The following is a 17500-nucleotide window of genomic DNA, read 5'->3' as shown; positions in this document are numbered from 1 at the left end:
TGCATATAAGCATCCAAAACAACTGATGACAAAAGGAGGAAAATGTGTGGAGGAATTGTCACGATCATTTGCATGTATAGTATAATTATCAATACATACACATAAAGAACAAATCAAAAGACACACAAACATATCTGGCATGAAAAGTTTTCTATTTACCCATCAAGCGGGAATGGAACTGGCGCCGAAACGTTTTCACAGAAGAGGCATTTCTGATTTGTAGGGGTAGGGAATTCCAGAGAGACGCTCCTGAGAAGGCTAAACTTGACTTATACAAGTCTAGACGAGGGATAGGAGGGATCAGATTCTGGGACTCATATCTTTTTGTGGCATGTCTGAAATGTGATTTTAAATATGTAGGTACATCATTGTTAATCACTTTATACATAAAGACAGCCTTGTTTAGCGTCAACTGATCTTTCAAGGGTAGGAAATTAAGGAGCTTTAATATATCATCTGTTGGCCTATTTGACTCATCCAGAATTAGTTTTGCAGCACGGCGATGAGAGAGAGAGAGAGAGAGAGAGAGAGAGAGAGAGAGAGAGAGAGAGAGAGAGAGAGAGAGAGAGAGAGAGAGAGAGAGAGAGAGAGAGAGAGAGAGGGGGGGCGGACGAGTACGGTCCAGGTTCCGCATGTAGGTGATCAACTCTCTGACACATACATGGGACACGTTAACTAGGACAGATCCAAAGTAAAATTCACTCAACAACCAAGCCAGCAACCAACCCCATGACATCAGTACTAACCCGAAGTACAGCTCGGCTTTCGGGACGTCAGACCGGGGCTCGTTGGCCGTTGACCACATGACAACAGCGGGCCGGTTCTTGTCGCGCCGCACAAACTCCCACATGACTTCCTTGTGGTGAGCCACGTTCTCTGGGCCCATGTTGTTCTCCCTGACACAGAGAACAGGGTTTTGTATGACATACAGCAAGGCCCATGTTGTTCCCCCTGTCACAGAGAACAGGGTTAGGTATGACATACAGCAAGGCCCATGTTGTTCCCCCTGACACAGAGAACAGGGTTTTGTATGACATACAGCAAGGCCCATGTTGTTCCCCCTGACACAGAGAACAGGGTTAGGTATGACATACAGCAAGGCCCATGTTGTTCCCCCTGACACAGAGAACACGGTTAGGTATGACATACAGCAAGGCCCATGTTGTTCCCCCTGACACAGAGAACAGGGATAAGTATGGCATACAGCAAGGCCCATGTTGTTCCCCCTGACACAGAGAACACGGTTAGGTATGACATACAACAAGGCCCATGTTGTTCTCCCTGACACAGAGAACAGGGTTAGGTATGACATACAACAAGGCCCATGTTGTTCTCCCTGACACAGAGAACAGGGTTAGGTATGACATACAACAAGGCCCATGTTGTTCTCCCTGACACAGAGAACAGGGTTAGGTATGACATACAACAAGGCCCATGTTGTTCCCCCTGACACAGAGAACAGGGTTAGGTATGACATACAACAAGGCCCATGTTGTTCCCCCTGACACAGAGAACAGGGTTAGGTATCACATACAACAAGGCCCATGTTGTTCCCCCTGACACAGTACACAGGATTAATTGGGACATGTACCTGATCTTGACATAGAGTCCAAACTTGATTCCATCGCCAATACACTGATCGATGATCAACACATAATAACCAAAGCGCTGACGAAGTCAATCAAACAAATCTACGAATCAATATTTCTAAAAGCACAGTTCCAACCTGATTCCGACTTCATTAAGCATCACCTAACACTGACAAAACCCATTGAAACAAGTGCATGAAATACGATTTGTGGAAACACAGTTAGCCACCTGATTCCGACTTCATTAAGCATCACCTAACACTGACAAAACCCATTGAAACAAGTGCATGAAATACGATTTGTGGAAACACAGTTAGCCACCTGATTCCGACGCCCGGACACTCATTGATGACGACAATTCCCTGTCGGTCAGCCTGGTCGAGGATCTCCTCAGCGTACGGGTAGTGAGACGACCGGAAACAGTTGACCCCCAGCCACTTGAGCATGTAGAAGTCACGCGCTATCAGCGGATAGTCCAGCCCTTTCCCGCGGATCTGGTGAAATAAACAGATACACACTACAAGAGTCACATGGGGTGAGATAAACAGATACGATGGTACCAGTACTTATGTCAGATACACATATACGATGTTACCCGTAATTACGTCAGATAAACAGATACGATGTTACCCGTACTTACGTCAGAATCCTCGTGCTTGTCCACTCCGTGACAGTAGAACGGTTTGCTGTTGATCAGGAAACCTTGTGACGTCACTCCCACTGTACGCACACCGAACGGTTCCCGGTACACGTCATCACCCGCCATTACCTGCACGTGTAATACTAAAGATCACCCAAAATTACCTGTGTCTTATTTGCTCACTAGAAAGATCAAAACGTTCCTATTCCGGCATTCATTCGCCGAGTTCAATATATAGTTCAATATTGGGTGAATTTGCTTCTGAAATCGCCGCGCTTTAAGTTTTAGGCTAAAAGAGAAATCCCTCTTTGTTGTTGTCCGTTCCGGATCACTGATGCATCATTACGTATTTCCTGATCACAACATGATACCAAACGGCCCCTGGTTATCCCCTTATGAATGAATGAATCAGGTTGATCATTATGGAAACAATTGTAAGAAGAAGAAATAGAATAATAAAGAGAGAGAGAGAGAGAGAGAGAGAGAGAGAGAGAGAGAGAGAGAGAGAGAGAGAGAGAGAGAGAGAGAGAGAGAGAGAGAGAGAGAGAGAGAGAGAGAGAGAGAGAGAGAAACTATGACCGAACACCTGAAGTGTATACATGTAGGCGGGTGTGCCTGTCGTCATGGTCCATGGCCACCACAGCGTGACGTTGACGATCACCACCTGGTCACTCAGCCGTGAACTGGACGCCACAACCGCTCCATCAGCGTCAAGCACGTTGATCTTGACCGACACGGACTGATCGCCATTACCCGCCAAGGTTACATTGTAGTTCACGATGCCTGGAAATAAACATTACTGGTTAGTTCATCATTACCCGTTGTAGTTCACAATGCCTGGAAATATACAGCACTGGTTAGTTCATCATAACCCGTTGTGGTTCACCATGCCTGGAAATAAACATCACTGGTTAGTTCATCATTACCCGTTGTAGTTCACCATACCTGGAAATAAACATCACTGGTTAGTTCATCATTATCCGTTGTGGTTCACCATACCTGGAAATAAACATCACTGGTTAGTTTATCATTATCCGTTGTGGTTCACCATGCCTAGAAATAAACATCTCTGGTTAGTTTATCATTATCCGTTGTGGTTCACCATACCTGGAAATAAACATCACTGGTTAGTTCATCATTAACCGTCAAAGACATCAAATCTCAAAAACTGACAACAGACTTGAGAACTGACCATTATCCCCCTGGATGTCGGTAACAATGATGATATCGTCGATGTTGATGCGGGGCTTGGTGTAGATCTGCACGTGGCGGTGGATGCCCGCGTAGTTGAAGAAATCCATCTGAAGGTTCTGCACGAAGTAACCGTCGGGGTATCTGGCGACAGAGTATAGCCGTTGATGTACTGTGTATTGTGCGTAGTGTCTGTGGCTGTTCATTATCATTATGACCTTAGTTACCTGCTGGTGTCTTCCTGCACCTTGATGGATCCAGGGGAAGGGTTAGGGGGGTGTGTGTGTGAGGGGGGTAGTTACCTGCTGGTGTCTTTCTGCCACTCGATGGATCCAGGGGGCAGGGTTGGGGGGGGGGGGGGGGGCGGGGGTGAGGGGGGTAGTTACCTGCTGGAGTCTTTCTGCCACTCGATGGATCCAGGGGGCAGGGTTAGGGGGGGGGGTGAGGGGGGTAGTTACCTGCTAGAGTCTTTCTGCCACTCGATGGATCCAGGGGGCAGGGTTAGGGGGGTGGGGGTGAGAGGGTGAGGGAGGTAGTTACCTGCTGGTGTCTTTCTGCCACTCGATGGATCCAGGGGGCAGGGTTAGGGGGGGGGCGGGGGTGAGGGGGGTAGTTACCTGCTGGAGTCTTTCTGCCACTCGATGGATCCAGGGGGCAGGGTTAGGGGTGGGGGGTGAGGGGGGTAGTTACCTGCTAGAGTCTTTCTGCCACTCGATGGATCCAGGGGGCAGGGTTAGGGGGTGGGGGGTGAGAGGGTGAGGGAGGTAGTTACCTGCTGGTGTCTTTCTGCCACTCGATGGATCCAGGGGGCAGGGTGAGTGGGGTCAGCGTGTTGTTAACGGCCACTGTAAGGCGGTTCGAGGACGTCCAGTTGACCATGTCGTTGATGACTCCCTCAAACGGCAGATGGCCGCCATTGTGACGTACCGCCTCCTGCCCGTTGACCCACTGTCAAAAGGCAAAGGTCAACGTAAATCATACACACACTGTCACAGGGCAAAGGTCAACGTCAATCATACACACACTGTCACAGGGCAAAGGTCAACGTCAATCATACACCCACTGTCACAAGGCAAAGGTCAACGTCAATCATACACCCACTGTCACAGGGCAAAGGTCAACGTCAATCATACACCCACTGTCAAAAGGCAAAGGTCAATGTAAATCACACACACACTGTCACAGGGCAAAGGTCAACGTCAATCATACACCCACTGTCAAAAGGCAAAGGTGAACATAAATCATACACCCACTGTCACAGGGCAAAGGTCAACGTAAATCAAACACCCACTGTCACAGGGCAAAGGTCAACGTCAATCATACACCCACTGTCAAAAGGCAAAGGTGAACATAAATCATACACCCACTGTCACATGGGGAACAGTGTTTTTTGTTACCCAGCTGGTGTTGCTGAGTTTATACAAAACCAAAGTGTATAACCTCATGCATCACCATGGCGTAGTCAGAATTAAAAAAAAAAGTGAGTTGTTGGAACATTTAATTATTGACAAAACAAAACGTTGCGTTCACAAATATATCGACCCAGCGGTCTTTTAACACTTTCTACCCCACCTATGTTGACCAAGGTTTTTTTTTTAGCCTAGACCAGCTGTGCTGCAGCAGGTCACTCAGAATTGTAGTAACTGTGTAGTAACTGTGTATCAACACGCTGGAATGCAGGCGTTGTATGGACGTTACAGGAAGCGACTGAAGCTAACAGTCTGAGCGGATAAATCCGTACCTGGTCAGATAAAGCCATATGAGTGGGTACGGATATATCCGTACCTGGGAGACAATGAGTTAAGCGCACAGACAGACACTAATTACACAACACTTGGTTTAAGCATGTTTTTATTAATTTCTTGTATACACGTTATAAACAGTAACAACATTAAGAACGTTAACAAGCAGACTGCTTATGGACACGTTCTAAAACTGATAATCAATACACATTCTGATAACAAGACATGGCGAACAAGTGATAACTTCAACCCTTTTCTTTCAAAATATTTCATAATATTTTATACAAATAAAAAGAGAGAGAGAGAGAGAGAGAGAGAGAGAGAGAGAGAGAGAGAGAGAGAGAGAGAGAGAGAGAGAGAGAGAGAGAGAGAGAGAGAGAGAGAGAGAGAGAGAGAGAGAGAGAGAGAGAGAGAGAGAGAGAGAGAGAGAGAGAGAGAGAATGCTTTGCTACATCTATTGCAGTCACTGTTAATATAATAACACACCACTTATCTTGACATAATGTGTTAGCGGCTTGCAAGTTTCGACAGTTATCTTTGCTTCAGTTGTGTGTGTCTTCACTGCAAGCCGCTGAAAATGTTGTCAAGATAAGTGTTGTGTAATAAGTATTTGTCTGTTAAATTAAAAGACCGCTGGGTCGATATATTTGTGAACGTAACGTTTTGTTTTGTCAATAATGATACGTTCAAACAAATTATTTGTTTGTGTGTGTTTTATTCTGAATTTTGGCACGTTCCATCTCACACGGCATTAAGTCTCAGGGCTTGGAAACGAATACACGCATGCAGGAAAAACAAGTCGCGTAAGGCGAAAATACCATATTTAGTCAAGTAGCTGTCGAACTCACAGAATGAAACTGAACGCAATGCAACGCAGCAAGGTAGTCCACCGCTCACGGCATAGGCAGTGAAATTGACAAGAAGAGCGGGGTAGTAGTTGCGCTAAGAAGGATAGCACGCTTTTCTGTACCTCTCTTTGTTTTAACTTTCTGAGCGTGTTTTTAATCCAAACATATCATATCTATATGTTTTTGGAATCAGGAACCGACAAGGAATAAGATGAAAGTGTTTTTAAATTGATTTCGACAATTTAATTTTGATAATAATTCTTATATATTTAATTTTCAGAGCTTGTTTTTAATCCGAATATAACATATTTATATGTTTTTGGAATCAGCAAATGATGGAAAATAAGATAAACGTAAATTTGGATCGTTTTATAAATTTTTTTTTTTTTTACAATTTTCAGATTTTTAATGACCAAAGTCATTAATTAATTTTTAAGCCACCAAGCTGAAATGCAATACCGAAGTCCGGGCTTCGTCGAAGATTACTTGACCAAAATTTCAACCAATTTGGTTGAAAAATGAGGGCGTGACAGTGCCGCCTCAACTTTCACGAAAAGCCGGATATGACGTCATCAAAGACATTTATCAAAAAAATGAAGAAAAACGTTCGGGGATTTCATACCCAGGAACTCTCATGTCAAATTTCATAAATATCGGTCCAGTAGTTTAGTCTGAATCGTTCTACACACACACACACACACACACACACGCACAGACAGACACACATACACCATACCCTCGTTTCGATTCCCCCTCGATGTTAAAATATTTAGTCAAAACTTGACTAAATATAAAAAGGGTAGCGCCGTATACTGTATGGCAGCTCGCTTTCCCTAGGGAGAAAGCAGCCCGAATTTCTGTGAGGTTACCCTCATGGACTATATAAAATCTTATCCTTATCCTTAGCAGTCTATTTGTTTTGGGATTCATGGCGTAGTCAGTTAGCATGAAATAACACGGGAATCAATGTTATAGTTTGGGTATAAACATTTGTGCAATAATGTTTTTGCCGAGTTTATACAAAACCCAAGAGAATGACGTCACGCACGACCATGGCGTAGTAGTGGACACTGCCAAACCGAAGAGAGACAACTCTGTCCTGCCAGTCAGACGACACGAAGAAATCCGTCTCATACCACGCCCACCCCACGAAGTCGCGCACTGCACGGTCCGCGGTGACGTCATTGTAACTGCTGGGCACTGCCATCGGTATGACGTCACCTGTCTTAAAAGATCAGATTGGTGGTTGAAATACTGGTCAATCATCAGTATAGCTTTTGTAGCTTATGGGGATAAAACATGGAGTTTTGGGGATGACACATTACGTTTTGGGGATAATACATGGAGTTTGGGGATAAACATTGAGCTTTAAGGATAAAACATGGAGTTTTGGACAAAAACTTGGTGTTTTGGGGATACAACATGGAGTTTTGGAGATTAAACATTTAGTGTTGGGGATACAATATGGAGTTTTGAAGAAAAAACATGGCTTTTTGGGGATACAACATGGAGTTTTTGGGACTACAACATGGAGATTTGTGGATACAACATGGAGATATGGGCGATACAACATTGAGATTTGTGGATACAACATGGAGTTTTTGGGACTACAACATGGAGATTTGTGGATACAACATGGAGTTTTTGAGATAAAACATGGAGTTTTGGGGATACAACATGGAGTTTTGGGGATACAATATGGAGTTTTGGAGATAAAACATGGAGTTTTTGGGAGTACAACATGGAGATTTTGGGATACAACATGGAGATATGGGCGATACAACATGAAGATTTGTGGATAGAACATGGAGTTTTGGAGGTAAAACATGGAGTTTTGGGGATACAACATGGAATTGTAAGGATGCAACATGGAGTGTTGGAGATAAAACATGGAGTTTTGGAAATCATGGAGTTTTGGGGATACAACATGGAGTGTTGGGATAAAACACGGAATTTGGGGGATAAAACACGGAGTTTTGGGGATAAAACACGGAGTTTTGGGGATAAAACACGGAGTTTTTGGCTAAAATATTGAGTCGGAGGTGAAATCATGGAGTTGTGTGGGATGAACATTGAGCTTTAGGGACAAAACATGAAGTGTTCGAGATAAAACATGGAGTTTTAGGGATACAACATGGAGTTTTAGGGATACGACATGGAGTTTTAGGGATACAACATGGAGTTTTAGGGATACGACATAGAGTTTTAGGGATACGACATAGAGTTTTAGGGATACGACATGGAGTTTTAGGGATACGACATGGAGATATAGGGATAAAACATGGAGTTTTAGAGATACGACATGGAGTTTTAGGGATACGACATGGAGATATAGGGATAAAACATGGAGTTTTAGAGATACGACATGGAGTTTTAGGGATACAACATGGAGTTTTAGGGATACGACATGGAGTTTTAGGGATACGACATGGAGATATTGGGATACAACATGGAGTTTTGGGGACAAAACATGGATTTTCCGAGATGAAACATGGAGTTTTAAGGATACAATATGGAGTTTTGGGGATACAACATGGAGATTTGGAGATAAAACATGGAGTTTTGGAGATACAACATGGAATTGTAGGGATGCAACATGGAGTTGTGTGGGATAAACATTGAGTTATTGGGATAAAACACGGAATTTTGGAGACAAAAAAAATTGAGTGTTGGGGATACATGAAGTTTGGGGAATGAAACATGGTGGTTTTGAGATAATACTTGGAATTTTAGGGATACAATATGGAGTTTTTGAGATAAAACATGGATTTTGGGGGATATGAAATGGAATTTTAGGGATAAAACATGGAGTTTTTTGGTAAAACATGGAGTTTTGTGGATAGATTTATTTTCAAGAAAAATAAAGTTAAAGTTGACGTATGTTTTCTTTTAGTCTAAACAGGTCCTTAGATGCAACAACAGAGCAGTTTCTCCCTTTCTATGAACAGATTTTGTGTTCTTGGTAAATATCACTGGCACGAAAAAAAAATCCAAAGAAAGGAATGTTTTAGTACTATGACAGTATTTATTAAAATGTCTCTCTGTTACTGCACAAAGACACCAGTTGTGTTGAACACACAAAAAGAAGCAAGAATATTGGAGAGACAGAGAGAGACAGAGAAGATTGGACAGTTAGTGTAGAGGATGAGTGTGTCTCTCTGTTACCGCACAAAGACACCAGTTGTGGTGAACATACAAAAAGAAGCAAGAAGATTGGAGAGACAGAGAGAGACAGAGAGAGACACAGAGAGACAGAGAAGATTGGACAGTTAGTGTAGAGGATGAGTATGGCTCAATGACAGAACTGATGCTCAGAAAAGGATTAATAAAAAAAAGAGTCAGAAGTGTCCAAAATTGTGTCAAATATCAATCAAACACGTTGAATATTATTATCTTATGGGAAGAAAGAGAATGACGATGACAAAATCAAACCGCACAATGATTCTATGGTGTTAAAACGAATGCTGATAATTAACCCCAAACACGTGTTTTGACCAACATGTCGTGCCATCCCGTATTTTGCAACCAAGGGCGATAACTGTCATCTGGCACGACCAAAGGGAAGTAATTCAGAAATCTGACATATATTTTAAATAGATTAGTTGATCACCTTTACAGTGATTTATAATTTGCCATGAATTTGTTTGTTATGAACATATACAACTTGTTTGAGATCATAGGCAAATTAGCAATATCTTTTGAGACAGACTGTACAGTGCGTAGTATATCGATAGCAAAGCTGTCCTCTAACCTGTTTGAGAGGCTTGGTCCACCACTGGTCCGTGAAGCCCTGGTCACGTGACGGGGAGTCGTCCATACGGAAGGACCACATTCCATCCAGCGTGTTGACCACCCGGCTCTCCGAGCTGCGGGGGTACAGCATCCCCTGCCCCGTTACCATGGTAACCGCGCACACCCCTGACGCCACGAGCACCAAACGGTGGAAAGCAGATGAAGCCATCTTCGCCAAGACGTGTGAACAGTGAGGACGACCTCAACACACTGAGCGGGAAGGCTGCGACATAGATGTAATCAGTCTGTTTATATTCAAGACTGAGGCCAGTCAGCACATACTGAATGTAAAGGTAGCTATAGGTGAAGGCGCAACCCTGGCTCTTCGTCTAGCGCGTGATAGAATGATGACACAGGAGGGGGGGGAGAGGGGGGGAAAGGGGGAGGGGGGGGGGGTGTTATATTGACTTGCGAGACCAAGGCTTTCCGTCTCACGTTACTGATAACGCTTTTAAGGTGTCAAAGTTAAATCAAGCCTCGGGCTCTCTAGGGTCATGGAGAAGAAGAAAAAACATGTAAGCATCACAACACAAAATAATATCTGTCTAACCTTACGGATAACGGTTTTAAGGGGTCAAGGTGTTACGAAGCCCCGGGCCATCTCGGGTCACGGGAGAAAAAAACGCACACGTACAAATCAGGGTGTAAGTATGTGTATCCATGAAGAGGTAGGCCTAATCCTCGCCCAACACTTCATCAAAGCTACTTTCACAATCAGACCGGTTGGCCTGAATGATTATCTGGGGTCAGCAAAATGCAATGCTAAGGTCAAGGTGGGGTTGGTTAGGGTCCGGTTGGCCGTACCTCGTTTGACCGTATGATTGATGTGGCCGCCACCCAGGTAACTGTGACAGTAACCGAAGCGTTGTAGCAGTTGACCGTATTGGACAGTCTCGTTTGACCGTATGATTTTACCTGATCGTGCGTGTGCCGGTATGTGTATGTGTGTGTGATCAGTCACTAGCAAAACAAAACAGAAAAGAGAAAAAAAACAGTAGCATGCTCTTTCAATTCACGTGATTAAAAAAAACGTCTGTGAGCGTTTACAGCAATGGTATGTTGCTTTTTTCTCTCTCTGTCTCTCACGTGAGACATATGGAGGATATGTTTGCGATTTGTACTCACAATGTAAAGATCGCGGACAGTTTGCTGTGAGTCAATTCATTTTCAAACGAACAGTCATGGAGACGATAGAAACAAAAAGAGGCGGACTCGCTCTTTCGCTTTGTGGACATCGGTTCTGGAAGGTGCACGGGACATAACACTGACAACCAAACATGAGCAAATACGGTCAAACGAGACGAAGTCTGTTTAAATGAATGCATACGGTCAAACGAGATACGGTCAAACGAGTTACGGTCAAACGAGATACGGCCAAACGAGATACGGCCAAACGAGTTACGGCCAAACGAGATACGGCCAAACGAGTTACGGCCAAACGAGATACGGTCAAACGAGATAGGTCAAACGAGATAGGTCAAACGAGATAAGGCCAAACGAGTTACGGCCAAACGAGATACGGCCAAACGAGTTACGGTCAAACGAGATACGGCCAAACGAGTTACGGTCAAACGAGATACGGCCAAACGAGATACGGCCAAACGAGATACGGCCAAACGAGATACGGTCAAACGAGATAGGTCAAACGAGATAAGGCCAACCGGGAGCACACCGTGGGGCTATCTTAGCGAGCACCTTAACAATGTCAAGGTCACACAAAACACAGACACAGCAGGCGGTACGGTGACACATTATAGATTAATGTGGTTTGCGCTGTATAAGCTGTCATTATGATCATTATTAGTATTATCATCATCAGGCTGGCAGGTATCTCCGTCGAGTGGATTCCATCGAGATTACTGACATGATTTCCACACAATAGGTCCTCGTTGTGTGTAGACGCAGCGCATGCCACACACTGTATAAAGGCCCGGTCACACAGCCCAAAAGTCGCGTAAACGCATGAATCACACATACAATTTGGTTGTGCGTGCTTGTCGGTCGAGAATTTGACCATTTTCGCAGATTTACGCGATGAAAATCACCGATGAATTGCGCAAGAACTACGGACAGATCACGCAAAAATCACCAACAAACCACTCACTACAGCGCATAGGTACGCAAAGGTTCACGGACAACCACGTATAATCTACGCACTATCACTAATGAACTGCTTATGATTCGCGCATGAACTGCGCAAGGAATGCGCGGCAGCGCGCACGTCCGTTCCGCGCATAATATATAAACTGATGCAACCGCGGCGCCTTGGCATTCCCGTTTCAACAGTCGCGAACGATCACTGACATTCCACGTATATTTCGCGCATTGTTCGCGTAAGAACTACGCAAACTACGCAGAAATTACGTAAAACAGCGCAATACTGCGTAAACTCTTACGCGAAGCCGAGTTTTGAGCTGTTAAAAACCTGGAATCGCGTAAAGCGCCGATACGGCGAACATCGGCGGACAACTACGGAGGTTCCACGTAAGACAAACTGATGAAATGCGCTAATCGCGCATGTATCGCGTAAGGATCGAATTTTGTGGGTGATTCATGCGTTTACGCGACTTTTGGGCTGTGTGACCGGGCCTTAACAGAAAGTCGCCACACTCGATCCTCTCTTTACAATGGTTGCATCAAATCTTCCCCTTGACTCTGCACTTGACTCTTCATATCGTAAGACAAAATGCAATCACTGTCAGTGTGTCAGCTGATATTACTTTTTCTTGCCATGTTTTCCTTTCTCCAATTTGCTGTATCTGTAACTTTCAAAACTAAGATGAGAAAGTACGTGTGATTCGCTGTCCATCTGTTGTTAACTTCGTCAGATAGACGTAACCCGAGCATAGGCATCTGTCATGTGCGTGCGAGTGTGTGTGTGTGTGTGTGTGTGTGTGTGTGTGTGTTGTGTGTGTGTGTGTGTGTGTGTGTGTGTTGTGTGTTGTGTGTGTGTGTATGATTGTGTGTGTGTGTGTGTGTGTGTGTGTGTGTGTGTGTGTGTGTGTGTGTGTGTGTAGATCTGTTTTGAGAAAACTACTGGACCAATCTTTGTGAAACTTCACGTGAGAGGTCCTGGGTATGATATCCCGAAACCAGTTTTTCTTTTTTTTCGATAAATGTCTTTGATGACGTCATATCCGGCTTATATTGATTGTTGAGGCGGTACTGTCACGCCCTCATTTCTTAACCAAATTAACTGAAACTGGTCAATCCATCTTCGACAAAGGTCGGACTATGGGATTGCATTTCAGCTTGGAAGCTTAAAATGAAGTTGATTAGTTTGCTTATTAAAGTTGTCATTAAAATTGAAATCTCACCGACAGAATTAAAAATGATTGCATTGTATTCGTTATCTTATCCTGAATTTAAAAAAAAGATATAGTTATGTAATGTTTACTCTCAAAAGAACGAAATACAATAATTATGTTCACTACTACGGTCGCATGTTTCGCAGAGACGAGCGTGACCCGTCTCGGTCTTTGGTTATGGTTAGCCGAGACTCTCTAAATGTAATCTCGGCGATGACTGGGTTGAGATGTGAATGTTTTAGTTTGATACCGATTGACTAAATGTTTTTATCCTACATACGTGAGAGAGACACTCGTGAGATAATAATCGTTCAAATCACACGTGTGTATTTCATGTAAATGAGGTCATGTCAAGCAAGTCTGGCAGGGACCTGTTTTTCCACTGCTTATGATGCCAAAGTCACCACGACAAACGTCACTATAGAAAACAATAATTGCGCTCCCTAGTTACCTTCGATGCATTTTTAGAACTAACACGTCACGCCACACTTTCAGAGTGACGTTTCTTTGCTTTGACGTAATAGATTGTACGAGGCTTTAGAAGAGATCGAGGTTCCAAAACAAGCGTCTTCAATTTAGGTGCCTCGACTGCAGGACATTTTCAGTAAAATACACGTAAGTACAGTATGTAGGATAAACAGAATACTACATGGCTTGCTGTGTCGTACCAGAATTACACTCGTTGCTTTTTCAAATAGTGAACAGCTCGCTTTCGCTCGCAGTTCAATATTTAAATAAACAACTCGTGTAAATCTGGTACGACACAGCAAGCCATGTAGTATCCTCTATCTATATCGCTTCTCGCGTCTTTTTGTTTATAATTTTTTTTTTAACCCTCCCCCCCCCCTCACCGCTCGTTTCCTTAGTCAGGTTGTGTGTGTGTGTGTGTGTGTGTGTGTGTGTGTGTGTGTGTGTGTGTGTGTGTGTGTGTGTGTGTGTGTGTGTGTGCGTACGTGCGTATTAGAAAAGGTTAACCCTTCCCCCCCCCACCGCTCGTTTCCTTAATCAGGTTGTGTGTGTGTGTGTGTGTGTGTGTGTGTGTGTGTGTGTGAGTGTGTGTGTGTGTATATGTGTGTGTGTGTGTGTGCATGCGTGTGTGCCTGTGTCTGTGAGACACAGGGAGATAGGGGCAGGTAGAGAGAGATTGGGTGGAGGGGGGGGGGGGGGGGGTCGCAGCAGGGTGGTTTGTCAGTCTATCATTTTCTCCGCCCGTCTGTTTCTCTCTGCCTGTCTATTGGTCTCTCTGTCTGTCTATTGGTCTCTCTGTCTGTCTATTGGTCTCTCTGCCTGTCTATTGGTCTCTCTGCCTGTCTATTGGTCTCTCTGTCTGTCTATTGGTCTCTCTGCCTGTCTATTGGTCTCTCTGCCTGTCTATTGGTCTCTCTGCCTGTCTATTGGTCTCTCTGTCTGTGTATTGGTCTTTCTGCCTGTCTATTGGTCTCTCTGCCTGTCTCTGCCTGTCTATTGGTCTCTCTGCCTGTCTATTGGTCTCTCTGTCTGTGTATTGGTCTTTCTGCCTGTCTATTGGTCTCTCTGCCTGTCTCTGCCTGTCTATTGGTCTCTCTGCCTGTCTATTGGTCTCTCTGCCTGTCTATTGGTCTCTCTGTCTGTCTATTGGTCTCTCTGCCTGTCTATTGGTCTCTCTGCCTGTCTATTGGTCTCTCTGCCTGTCTATTGGTCTCTCTGTCTGTGTATTGGTCTTTCTGCCTGTCTATTGGTCTCTCTGCCTGTCTCTGCCTGTCTATTGGTCTCTCTGCCTGTCTATTGGTCTCTCTGTCTGTATCTTTGTTATTGTGTGTAAAAGGCGGTGCAGTCGAGATGTGAAGATTGTTAACTGAACTACTTTTAAACACACACACACACACACACACACACACACACACACACACACACAAACACACACACACACACACGCGCGCGCGCGCACACACACACACACACGAATCAAGATATAGTATTCACATGGTTTTCACTTACAATAACATTGTGAACATCTTTCACAATGCTGTGTGTTTCAAATAACTTTACTCAAAAGAGTGTGTCAAGGAAAATAACTAAATTGTTGATTATTGCTGCTCCGTGCTCCGTGCAAATAAACCATTTTGAGTTCTAATTTCAACCAATCAAATGAGAAACAGGATCGAAACTAAATATCAATGAATTGATGTTGCCAAAACCAAACAAACATTGGCACAAACGAAGTGACGGCCCTTAGCCAAAGGTTCAGGTCTTCTCATAATAAATCAGGAAAGCAGAAAAAGAAACGAATTTTCTAAGTTTAGTTGCCAAGAAAGAAAAACAACACATATAAAAAAAAGGTCCGTCTGCTTGTTCGTTTCGTGGTTCTATCTGACAAGAGTTGCAAACAAGCACGCACATAATGATTTCAAAACCAAACATCAAATAATTCAAATTGCACACACCAGCGTGTCAAGGAATATGACTACATTATGTGACCCTCCACCACGGAATGAGTCGCATGTCACCTTTGCATGATTTTCATAATTTTACATGTTCCTAACGAGTTGTTTATGCTCTATCCAGTGGTGAAAACCGTTTTAGAAAAGAGCAAAAACTGTTTGAGCTATAAGCCTGTGACTAAGGTGACCCTCATACTGTTACCAGACACTCCCCGGACTTATATTAGCCTAGCGCAGAAACGCGCGAGGTGACATGCGACTCGTATCGTGGTGGAAGGTCACATATTTGTTCCTACAGATTATCGCTGCTCAGTGCTCACATCTTAATTTGCTGTTCATCCCGTTGTTTCTCCATCCCCACCCCCTTTAATAGAGATGATCGTTGTCTAAAGCAAATACAACCATTCTAATTGCTCAGCTCTTACAATAAATTGAGAAACATGATCGACATAAAACATTAATGAAATGACGTTTCCAAAATCAAACAAACATTGGCACCTGTAGACGAAATCACGTCCCTCAGCTTGAGGAATTGGTCTTCTCATGATCAATCTGAAAGCAGAAAGTGAAGCAAATTTTCTAAGTTTAGTTGCTAAGAAAAAATATAATATGAAACAAAAGTCCGTCTGCTTGTTCGTTTGTTGTCTATCTGACAAGAGTTGCAACCAAGCACGCACAGAATTATTTCAATAACAAACTTGTAATAATACAGTACGGCTCTAAGAATATGGGACAAAGGCACATACAGGTAGTTATAATACAGGTCATAATGATCACATAATGACATGAAGAAGAAGAAGAGATACACCATAAACAACAACAACAACAACAACACTGAACAACAACAACACCAACAACAACAACAGCCAAAATTATATATGTTGATGTAGTAAACAATGACCTGTCACAAATTACCATCGCCACATGTAGAGTGAATATTATTGGTGCACAATAACTTTACCATCTTGATTATTAACATACTCTCCTTGGCGGTAACGTTGTTGTTTTCATTTCACCAATCAATAAACTGATGACTTCTACTGAACAAGTCAAACTGTAGCACTTTGCAAGTTGTTTGTGTAACCAACCTAGACAATCCGACCAAAGTTCATGGGCTTTAAATTACAATCCCAAAAACATGTTGGAGTGTTTCTCTTTGTCCACACAAAAGTTACATGGAGATGTATTCTTCACGAAGAATAATAAACGATGTGTGAGTCTTATGCCATACAGAATGTTGTATTCTAACCATCTGAGGTGTACATCCTGTGCTGTGTTATTTATGTGAAAAACACGTTACTGCCAAGTAAAACTTTGTTCTCATTTCTAATGTTTAGACATGACATGGCTAGCAATCCGTCGTAAAACATCAATACATGCACAACATGATTGATATAAACTATCCCAAAGCAAGGAAGTATCTTCGGTAAACTGTGACAACAGTATTGTATCAGCCGCCACTTCTATGCCTTTCATATTCTTTTCTCGCGAATCACAAATAACAAAATCTCAGCACATTTACAACTCGTAACTCTCTTTACATCAAACCATTTGGAATATCTAACATTAACATACATGCACCCAGCGTCTAACATCGTTTCCGAACTGAAATTTACAAAACAATGTTGCATGTGATAGAAGAAGATACGATTTTAAACGTTTCTTTTGGGTTACAAAGCAACATCCGGTCACATGCGCTAAGAGGTGTTTTTTTTATATACATTATCACTAAGCTATTTATAAAAACAAAAAAACAATAACAAAACTAAATAAAAAAAAGATTGTATATGATCCAGTGTGACAGCACTAGAGAGTAAATTGATGGCAAGGTCTGCGTTGCCTGGGGTGTACTTAAGGAACTGACGTCACTGGCAGAGCCGTCACCTGAAAAGATGGGATACAACCATTGAAATCATAATTTAAAAAGAAATATATACCAGTATGTGAGAAAGATGAATTGATACTGTCAT

General features: G+C 43.2%; 2 protein-coding genes across 3 annotated transcripts in view; both read right to left on the bottom strand.

Annotated features, from left to right (window-relative positions):
• LOC138948618 (beta-glucuronidase-like) overlaps positions 1–10145 on the bottom strand; it is a 12709-nt gene extending 2564 nt beyond the window's left edge. Inside the window, exons 1-8 of the mRNA XM_070320185.1 lie at positions 9762–10145; positions 7059–7235; positions 4193–4368; positions 3422–3564; positions 2816–3012; positions 2230–2358; positions 1911–2083; positions 747–896 (exon numbers count right to left, since the gene is read on the bottom strand). Of these exons, the coding sequence (XP_070176286.1) occupies positions 747–896; positions 1911–2083; positions 2230–2358; positions 2816–3012; positions 3422–3564; positions 4193–4368; positions 7059–7235; positions 9762–9971 (1355 nt within the window). The 5' untranslated portion in view covers positions 9972–10145. The remainder of the gene's footprint in view (positions 1–746; positions 897–1910; positions 2084–2229; positions 2359–2815; positions 3013–3421; positions 3565–4192; positions 4369–7058; positions 7236–9761) is intronic.
• A 4971-nt stretch (positions 10146–15116) lies between these two features.
• LOC138948612 (tripartite motif-containing protein 2-like) overlaps positions 15117–17500 on the bottom strand; it is a 51297-nt gene continuing 48913 nt past the window's right edge. For both annotated transcript variants that reach the window (XM_070320180.1, XM_070320179.1), the window contains exon 6: positions 15117–17414. In XM_070320180.1, coding sequence (XP_070176281.1) covers positions 17382–17414 — 33 coding nt within the window. In that variant the 3' untranslated portion in view covers positions 15117–17381. The remainder of the gene's footprint in view (positions 17415–17500) is intronic.

The sequence above is a fragment of the Littorina saxatilis genome, linkage group LG15 (genome assembly GCF_037325665.1).
Source record: "Littorina saxatilis isolate snail1 linkage group LG15, US_GU_Lsax_2.0, whole genome shotgun sequence".
NCBI classification, from domain to species: Eukaryota; Metazoa; Mollusca; class Gastropoda; order Littorinimorpha; family Littorinidae; genus Littorina; species Littorina saxatilis.
The sequence above is the reverse complement of the archived record's forward strand: the minus strand, read 5'-3'. Positions and strand labels throughout refer to the sequence as shown.